Consider the following 10204-nt stretch of genomic DNA (forward strand, 5'->3'; position numbering starts at 1 on the left):
CCCTTTCGTCGCACACAAATTCAGCCAGTGCAGTACCACCCGTAGTTTCAACAACACATGTAACTACGGATAGTTACAACACATCAGTATCATTGATCGCCCGTCCATCCAGCTCCAACGACATGCCTCATGCTCCATGCTGCCTGGATTCCCAATTTTGCCCTCCTCCCTCGCTGGTGCTTCTCCTGCTTCACTTTCTTCCTTCTTCCTGTCCAACCCACTCTCAGCTCGCCTGGCGATCCAAGCTCATTCGCTTCACAGGGGGGAGACGACTCAAGAACTGCCTTCTGTCCCGACCAAATTGAACTGACCACAGGCGACTGAGCCCTCCCTGGATGTCTGAAACGCCCGAGGCAAGGAAGTACTATAGTATACAGGCCACCATCCATCAGCACAACAGCTCCAAAGGATAAAAAAAAAAAAGAATCCTCCACAGCACATAGGACAACAACACACCCACCCGCCCGCCTGTAAGGGAACTCACATCTCATCCTACTGCAGTCAATCAACCAACATGATCCGCCTGTCAACATCCCGCGCATGACAAATGACACCACAACTTAACGCTTCACTCACTGTCTTGTCTGTCCACATATACTTGGGGTGCGCCCAACCGACTGGCCCACTACCCAACCCTCCACTCCTATATTGGCCCGAGATTGACACTTGATGACAGCATAACAATAACACCAGCAACCACAACAAACTCGCACCCATCCCTTGTCCTGCTTCCCTGCGCACAGAGCATTTGCCAAAAAAAGAGCTGACAGTCCTACGCTGCCAACAACAACAACTGATCCTGCGAAGCTGTACAGTCATAGTTACATAACCACCGAGTTATTGTTGCCTGTGTTTGTGTTTCTCTCTGTCATCATCACCACAGCCACCAATAATACGCCCATCTTCTCATGCTTTACTTTTCCTACTAGCGCCGTCCATCCACCACATGTAGTACCTTGGCTGAAGTCGGGTACACAAGCCCAATATTGTCACGTCAAAACCTCCCACCAGCCGTTGTAATTCTGCTCACGTGTCAGTCCCACAAAACAAAGTGGAGAGTTGTGGGGACCATTGAGTAAACAAGACCAGGGGCAAGTCTGCAAGCTCAGCGTTTTCAATAACTAACCCTAATTCAGGGCCTCATCCATCACAACGTCACCAATCTCTCTGCTCAATGGCGTCGTTTCCCTGTGCAATGGAAATGTTCATAGTACCTGCATCCCTCCGGCAAAACTAGAGTTATTTACCCCTAAGTATTTAATTAGCTCTCAATGCTTGTAACACATTCTCCATCTCGCCTGACTCCCCCTTTCCCTTCTTGTTCACTGGCTTGGAACCCTGGAGGGAGCACATGGCTCTCCTCCCCTCTCCTTGCCAGCTGAAAAAAAAGAGAACATGGGATGGTTATTGGATGGTCCCTAGAAATCTCAAGAGCAAACCCTCAGAAGAATCACGAACGATGCAAATCTGGCACCAAGACGTGTCTTTCCAGGAGTAGAGAATGACGACAGGTTCATTGCCCAGGGAGACTCAAGAGTTTATATGGGCACAAGTACCGTGCATGTTTGGGTCACTCGCCCTCCCAGCCCACACAACACCCCCCTTCTAAACCTCAAATGACCTGATTTTCATGATGCCACTGCCATTCCTCCCTCGAGTCTCTCTTCAGTCCCTCAAGTGCCGCGGAACGCACGCAGTTCCCGCCGCCACCAGGCATCAAAGTCCATGGTATTCACCCTGATTCCCAGGTCCTTGAGCGCTTGCGTGCTGAGATGGCAGTCATATGGCCGCTGGACGCTAGCATTGGGATCCCCGCCGTCCGTCTGCGGCTCTAGGCCATCGCTGGGCATGCCCATAATCTCAGCAAAGCGGAGACAGATGCCGTACTTTGTCGTACGGTCCTCGCTTGAGAACTGCAGAATCGAGGGCAGCTTTTCTGTGGCGGGCGTCTCGAGGTACTTGACAGCAATGTCTGTTGATGTGCCCATGGGTTTTCATAGTCAGCTTCTTTTCCTTGTTTCCTACGTCCAACTAATCCCCTTTTGTGTTCTTGTGGTCTAGCGAGACGCTCAACTTACCCTTGATCACACGTGCTACATCTTCCGTATTGGTCGGGTATCTCACTGACCATGCGTCCATCTTGACCTTGTTGCCCTGTTGGGCCTTCCACAGTGCATCCATGAGGACATTCACCGCACTCTCAGCTGGCGTCTCGGCATGGCCATAGAGTACAGGAACCCGCAGGACTACCGCGCGCGCGGCTTCCGACGCCGCAGTGGCAGAGCCAGACCTTTCGTACGCACTCAGCAGGGCCAGCTCTCCATCACGCTTCGTCTGGCCATAGAAGTTGGGCGGCTTGGGAATGGCATCGGCCTCGTAAGGCGCCTCGCCTTGGATTCCCGGGAAAACATAGTCTGTCGACAGGTAGATGAGAAGGGCACCGCGCGCTGCGCACTGGGAGGCCAGCGATTCCGTGGCAGACACATTGAGAGCGCGTGCAGCTTCGGGGTCCTTGTCAACCTTGTCAGGGAAGCGTTGGGCGGCACCTGGAGAGGGAGAAAAAGAAGAAAGTGGTCAGCATACATGAAGTTTGGGGACATGTGGGGATGTCAGCCGCTGCTGGCAGGAGATGCCACGGGCATGAGAGATGAGAGATGGGTATCACATACAGTGAACCACAACCTTGGGCCTAGACAACGATACGCATGTTAACTCTGATCCTCATCTCTTGTTGCACAAAACACACTTACTGGACTTTCTCCAACACAGCAGCAATCTCGTCCGGCTTTTCCAGGTCGGCCTTGAGGATGGAAATGCCGTCGGCACGCGAGTAGCCCAAGCCCTTGGTCTCGAAGCCTCCATCCTTGAGAGCTTTGAAGACCTCGCGGCCAAGCAGGCCCGTAGCTCCAGTAACCAATGCAGAGCCAGACATGTTTAGAAACTTTAATGTGCGATATTTGGTAGAAGGCCAAGCTTGAAGCCTAACAAAGTGGACGCTTCCAGCATGTCGCAGTCATCATGACCCGCCCCTTCAACCACACACACAGCACAGTAAGCAGGAACAGCCAAAAACCATGAGGCAGGCCCCGTTAAGCCGTGTCTAGGGTTGGGGTCTGGCAAGCATAGACCCCTCATGAGATCACAAGACCAAGTCACGGACACGATGCACAATTTTGTTGCTGGACAGCGGCAGCCACAATCGCGTTGCCAGGTCTAGTCAGTACGTTTACACAAGTTCGTGATATTTTTTTGGTAGTTAGTGAGTTACTCGCGGTCTCTCCCTAAACAGCTGCCATGAATCGCCAAAGAACCAGCTCCAGGCGGCATGTCCGTCTTTCCGCCTGTTCACCGTCTGTCTTCCTTGGGCCACGCCTTGGCCCCTTCACCCGCTCGTACGTGAGCCAAAGCTTTTTCTTGGTGGTTTACTCACTGTAACAGAGCCTTCTGCTTTTCCACACCTCAGGCGGCTGTGGTTCTGGAGCGGGGGGGGGGTTTCTCAATGCGTTGATTCACTCGTGCTTATACAGAAAGAGGAAAACCACCACGAAAAACTACAACGACATCACCTACTGCTGACCCCGGGCGGCGCCTCCAAATTCTCACCCACCGGAGGCCTTTTCCCATCGCGCAGCGAAACAAACATTTGCACCAGCTTGATACTTTGCTAGTTAGACTTCTTTTCATTTGTTCTCTCGTGCCTAAATCGACATACAATCCGATATGCTCTTGTGGCTCGGTAAATTCACGCATTCCAGTTAGTTGCTGTGACTGCAAAATTAACACATGCTTCACCCATGTTTAGGGAGGCGTAAGGGGGGCTCCTCTCAAGCATTTGCCCACCCCCTTTCATTTCCGCCAAGTATTTTCTTTTTCAAAGCCACCATCAGGCATCCGTGCTTCTCGTGCGCAAACAAGTCTTTCTCAGATCATTCCCAAGGCCTAGCCCGGAATTACTGCAAACACGAGGAGGATCCACTAACTCTGTGTTTCTGTACCCAACCATCCATCCTTCTTCGCCACGTCCCACCAGGAGACAGACTAGCAATGAAAGAAAATGAGCCATCGCAAGGTGATGATGAAAAGGAGCCAAAAATTCCCAACCAGGGCAAAGCCCCAGCCGGAGTGGTCATAGTATAGTTTTCAACTAGCAAAAAAGTGTACTCGGACGAATCCTCACTGTAACACTTAACGCCCTAGCACTAGGATGGAGAGGAAAGGGAAAAAAGAAGAAAAAGTCACAGACGGTGGGAAGCCTCTGGTTTTATAACTTTCTGTGAGGCCTTGGCGGTGAGGTGATAAAGTGGGGCAAAGCCCAATCAGCCACCTGTACAAAGAAAAAAACAAAGTAGATGGCAGAATAAGGCACCAACCAGTCCACGCAAGACAGTAGAACAAAACAATGAGGCTGGTTACAGTTTCTCATTAGGGTTTACTTCAGGAGTAGAAAAAAAATAGTGACCCACAAACTTGAGTGTAGGGAAATTTTGCTGTGGATCAGACAATGAAGCCGAGGCTGTCCGCAGTTCACTCAGTGGCTAGAGTCTCCAATGCTGAAGGCCCCAACAAGCTCCAGAACAGAGTCGGATTACCAGATGTCAAAGAGTCATCATATCACAGATGAAATTTCTCCAAGGTTGCGCCCACTCACGTCTATGAAATGATGAAAAATCACTGAGTGCAAGTTTTATGAAAATCCATTTGCCTTGGACTGTGGTCATGGCGCAAAATCAACGCCGTCTCAATAGAGACGATTTCTGTCCACCATACAAATACAAGTACATCAAGCGCATGCAAAATAACAAGTATTGGGGTGAATAGAAATGAAATGTCCTTATCTTGCTTCAGGTCATCAGCGCATCATGGGTGCCACAACAAAAGAGAGGGCCCTCGTGAAGATGGTTTTATAAGCAAGGGCAATTTAGAGGAGTTATTCTCGACACACATTCGGAATCGTCTCGCCGCGTTGACGCCCAGAGTGATTACTGGGCGGAGAGGGGCAGGCCAACGATGATTTGATTTGGTGGTCTTGTCGAGAAAAAAAGAAAAGAGGAAGAAGATTTCATCTAGGAACGGCCGTTGAGAAATTTCTTGATATGTGAAGTCTGGGATCCACAGAACGCCGCCCCACTACACGTGATATGGGTTTGTGACGCCTGATCTGTGTGGTTAACCCTAGCTATAGCATAACTTTATTGACATGTAAGCTCCAGTGACATTCAGCTCACTGTGACTATAATAAAAGTGAGGTTGAAACACATTTGGTGAAGTCTCGTAATGACCAGCTAGTTGAATAGAGTTACATGTTTGTACATTTGGGGTGGATGTAAGCAAAAAGGTTTATGAGGTCATGCTGATGTTGGACAAGGTCAAGTTACATGCAACACTGGGCTCAAAGCTTAAGAATATCGAGTGAGGTCATGGTGATTCACACGCTAGCCATACCCAAAGGCCGATCGAGTGTAAATCCAAGGGGGGTGTATCTGTATGTACACGTACAGACTAGAATGTAGTAACAGCAGCCGATTTCCACGCCGTAGATCATATCGGACAGAATTACATGTATGTACAAGTATACCTGAGGTAAGATGGCCAGAATACGCCCAGATCAAGGACTTGTATTTGGAGGAGCAAGTATATCACTTGTGCACGCCAACGTGTTTGTATATTCACGTACTAGCTGTCCAGACGTGTACTATTTCTATATAGGGTCGTATAGACGATGACAACGGGATCAAGTGTTTTTGGCGAGAACAACGGAGGGGAGGGGAGGAGGGGGGCCTGTATACAGGCTGTACTTGTAGTACTTGTCACTTGTCATTTGGCACGCGGGGAAGCATTGTATAGAGGAACTAAAAGGATTTGCGGATAGGCAGACCAGACTCTGCAGATGCAAGGTAGCTATTCCCCATACAGACAGACCTTCTGTGAGTCTGAAGCTAAAACTGAAGAAAGGCCTCGCGACCGGAACACACAAGGGCTAGCACCGATTGCCGGCCAGAATCTTGTCCAAAAAAGCAATCAGCTCCAACCAATGGGAGACGCCTACGCCAAAAGTCATGTGCGGACCCACGTGATGCTAAGTCCCAGTTGATTTCCAGCAGTCAGGGTTGGCACCAGACTGTCCGAATTCGAGTCTGAGGACGGTGCAAAAAAAAACCATGGCCGGGTGCCAGGTTCCAGAATCAAGGGAGGGACAAGGGGTGTGCATTAGCGCAGGCGCAGGATTTTTTATTGGGATAAAAAAAGCGGAGCCGCAGGCGACGACAAACAGACGCAGAAAAAATATAAGGACAGAGATGGTGTGATGAAGAGCAACAGAGATGAGACGAAATACTGACCAAGATGATTACCAGAGGGCAGAGGACAGAGAGCAGATGGAAAGATTGAGAAAACTGCAAAACAACCACATAGGTGTGGACAGCCCTTTGAAAAAACGATGACGGCATCACGGAGAAAGGTGGCGCGGTCAGCCAGAGCGGGAGCCGAGGTGCAGAAGCATATGCAGCACAAGTAAACACAACACATATGGATTTGGACAATGAGCTACTAGACGCCCAGGTTCTAAGTCGAGGTAGGAGAAGATGGCAACGACACAGAAGGCGGTAGAAAGACGTGGAAGGCTACTTGAAACCCGTGTTTCTGCGTGTGCGGAACCAGTTCGGCGGAAGGGCAGAGTCGAAAATCAATCAACCATGTCTGTATATGCTTGTTGTAGCCACGACTGGACTCAACGGGGACATCGATTCTGCTCTGATTCGAGGATTGGAGAGCCACCGCCAGAGCTCTCCACCGCCGACGCGGCGCATGAATCCGACCACCCCATGGCCAAAGTGGGCGGCGTAGCTGGGTTGGAGCTGGTGAGACTCAAGGGAAGCACTGGCACGCGAACTGGCAATGAGGACGGGTGTCGGGATGGGTTCGATCAGGATATGGAAACGGTGGGCATGCTGCAGACAATACATGTGCGATTGGTGGTCAAAGGACGGATAATGGTGGTAAATACATGAGGGTCACCGAAATTTCACGGTGTAGTTTTCAATCGGCAAGAAACTACTGAGTTAACTAGTTAGCTAACTAACTAACCAACTAGTCAACTACCACCTTATTTTTCTGCTCCTACCTGAAATCATCTCGCTGCAAAAGAGGCATGTACACATGTACCTACTTGCAGCTATGCCTGTATAACTACTTGTGCACCATCCGCGGAAACTACTCTTTTGGGAACGTCCTCGCCGTCCCAGGGCTCAGACACACGCGACACACCCCGACCTGTATGTGCACACCCCCAAACCCGGTGAGAATTTGCGTCTAAAATTACACAGGGTGCTCCTGCTGCTCTGGGAAGTCGGAGCAAAGCCAACCAGCCTTTTTTTCCCGCCCATATTATCAATCGTCCACCCTCTTCTTCGTCTCTCCATTTTTCTCTCCTTCAAACCTCCAGACCGACCCAGCCTCTTCTGCCACGCCGCGCTGCCTCACCATCAACGCGGCCTTTTCCTTTTATCACCCGGCAGAATCTCATCTCAAAAATCCATCATCGATCGCGACCGATCTTTTTTATTAGGACGGATCGACTTTTTCGACGACTTTCTCGCGCTGCACGCTGCGAGTCACTCCTCTGTCTTTTTTTGCTCACGATATCCGATCAATCCGAGCCCAAATCAACAGCTTCCCCGCCCGCGAATCGAGCCCTGCTTGAGCAGGTGACGGCGAGTGTCTTCGAGACAAATTAAAAAAAAGACCCTTTAAAGGACTCTATTAGACTCAGACGACGGATAATTTTGATTGTTTGGTTTTCGTGGAGTACGTTGGTTCGCTCTCTGCATACAGGCTTGGCCTTCATTGCTGACACGGCCCATCTTTCTCTGGTGCTTAGATTGACCGCTTGATTGATTGATTTCCATCGCCTGTCGATTTTTTTACTTGAGAAATTCGTGATCGTTGCCTTGTCTATTCTTGACCCAAGACTAGACACAGTTTGACAACGACCACTTGGCCTGCAAACGAAAGATTTCTTCCGCTTTGTTGTTTGCCGTGATCACATCGGAACTGCCCGCTGCCTCTACTCCACCAAAATAGACCGCCTTCAACCAGTTCGGTCTCAGTCACCTCACAGTCTTGCTCGACTAAAGCCCGCCTCCTCTTTGAGCCGTATACAGCCAATTTCCAGTCACACTTTCATTATCATCTGACTAGTGAAAAAAAAATCGTGTCATTCTGACAGCCTTCAGAACCTGGTATTATTTCTTGCGTCCTCACGAACGAATATCAAAGCCTCCGCTATCAGCACCCACTTGGCCAACATGAACTGTCACCCTCAGACTCCTCAGAGCCCGTCACAGCTTTCTTTGGCTCCTTCAGACTCCTTCAGCAGCATGCCATCTGGCTCTACAGTCGGCACTCTTCCTACTCCTGCCCACAGCGTCAACGGGGGCAACTCTCAACAAGAATACGTTATGGACGATTTAATATCAAAGCGAAAGCGTTCCGTCGACGACAGCGGCGAATATGGCCATAAGCGCCTGAACATCAACACTGGAACTATCGGAATTGAGGCTCTTCATGAGGATGTTGGCCCCAAGTATCTGATGCTGCGACAGCCCCCTCCTATGACCAAGTACCCCGTGTCTAATGACTACTTCCCCATGTTTGGCCTCTCAGGTATTGCCTCTAATTTAGCCCGTGTGAAGGCTTCGGGCGAGAAGAACATTCTCCGCAAGAGCTTCAAGAATCAGCTCAAGCGTCTAAACATCGACGGGGGTTATGACACCAAGAAGGACCAGCGCGACGAAAACGACCTCGAAGGTCTCGTCAACATGATGTGGACGCCGGAGGATGTCTGGCATGCCAACAGTGTCAAGGAAAAGGAAGTGACGGATGGTATTCGCCCCCCTGCTTCAACTGGTCTGCCCCGTGCCACGTGCATGTCACGTGGCAAGATTAGAAAGGATGCTTGGGACTCATACATTTTGGGCTCGCTGGATTCTGGCCTCTCGTTTCTGGAAAACAATATTATATCTGCTTCCACCCCAAACACCCCGGCCGGCAGTGCTTCGGGTATGATGGGGAAGCCGAAGATGTCCGGCACCTTGAATGGCCAGGTGGTGGATCCTCTGCGCCCCCGCCGCAACCTCAAGAAGCGCAGTTATGGTGATATTAGCTATGAAGGCTGCCCGGAGTCTTTTCACGAAGAGGACGTAGCTGATGCCGGCTATTCGACCGGTGATGCTGATGACCGCAATGGACAAAAACGCCGCAAGAAGGTGAGTATCATCGATTCAATCTTGTATTCGCGTCTAACCCGTCATAGACTGCTGGAAACATGGCTTCGATCCCTAATAGCATGCGCCAACAGCCTTACGGCCCCGGCATCGTTGGTGCGTAAAGCACTAGCGTTGGAGCGCTTCCTGCCAAAGGTCAATCCTGACGAGGAACTTAAGCTCATCTGTGTATGAGCACCTGCGCATTTGTACCAAGTTATTCTGCCCACTCGATGCTTGACTGACGTTGTTTTAATCACGCTGTCCTCGGGAAGTAGTTATACTTTGAGTATATAACAGCAATGGTCCAAAGCAGATACAGAGCCCTTGGCAAATATCTTCAGCTTGTCTTCCAACGTGGGATTTTCAATGTTTTCAGCATTTTTGACCAAGGCGTAGACTTGCAAGAATATCCAGTCGGATGTATCTCGTTTGTTATTGTCACTTAACCTCTCAGCAGAAGCATCTCTACCCCTCTTTTTGAGTGAGACTTCAGAGCCGTTCATTGAAGACCTTTTGCACTGGCGATTTCGTTCTCTTTCATCTTTGATTGTCCAGCTGCGTTGGCTATCCGCTGCTCAGTCTCCTGCCGCTCTTCAGACTCTGGATTTCTTGGGACATCCAACTTGGCTTTCAAACTATCGCGCGTTGTCTTTCATGTTGTCTGCTTTCTCATTGTTTTCGATGCTCAACGTTAACGAGCAGAGAGGGTTACCGCGACGTTGTCAACCACAACTCGGTCTACCTGGAACAGGTTGCTCGCTATTGACCTCATGTTAAGTCTGCTTGGGAGTCAAGAGAATCGAATTATCATCCTTTCGAAGATTTCTTTGCTGGTTGCTTCACATGAAGTTCATGGCTGTTACCAGTCTATGACCTGCAGGCCTTTGCTAAACTTCATTATCACAGCCCCGTCGGCAGCACCAATTTTGAGCTGTGCAAGC

At 50.0% G+C, this 10204-nt stretch overlaps 2 protein-coding genes across 2 annotated transcripts; one reads left to right on the top strand and one right to left on the bottom strand.

The window, feature by feature from the left end:
* Window positions 1-1673: 1673 nt before the first annotated feature.
* Window positions 1674-2932, bottom strand: BROUX77_004309 (uncharacterized protein; the record flags this gene model as incomplete). Its single annotated transcript, XM_073749058.1, has 4 exons — window positions 1674-1972; window positions 2079-2546; window positions 2670-2689; window positions 2751-2932. 4 exons carry the CDS (start codon window positions 2930-2932, stop codon window positions 1674-1676), a joined length of 969 nt encoding a protein of 322 aa, XP_073604766.1.
* A 5371-nt stretch (window positions 2933-8303) lies between these two features.
* BROUX77_004310 (uncharacterized protein) lies at window positions 8304-9385 on the top strand (the record flags this gene model as incomplete). Its single annotated transcript, XM_073749059.1, has 2 exons — window positions 8304-9263; window positions 9311-9385. The coding sequence occupies 2 exons, from the start codon at window positions 8304-8306 to the stop codon at window positions 9383-9385; spliced, it is 1035 nt and encodes a 344-aa protein (XP_073604767.1).
* Window positions 9386-10204: the final 819 nt, after the last annotated feature.

The sequence above is a fragment of the Berkeleyomyces rouxiae genome (assembly GCF_048999995.1).
Source record: "Berkeleyomyces rouxiae strain 22BRR77 chromosome Unknown BrBRR77_ptg000004l, whole genome shotgun sequence".
Classification (NCBI taxonomy): Eukaryota; Fungi; Ascomycota; class Sordariomycetes; order Microascales; family Ceratocystidaceae; genus Berkeleyomyces; species Berkeleyomyces rouxiae.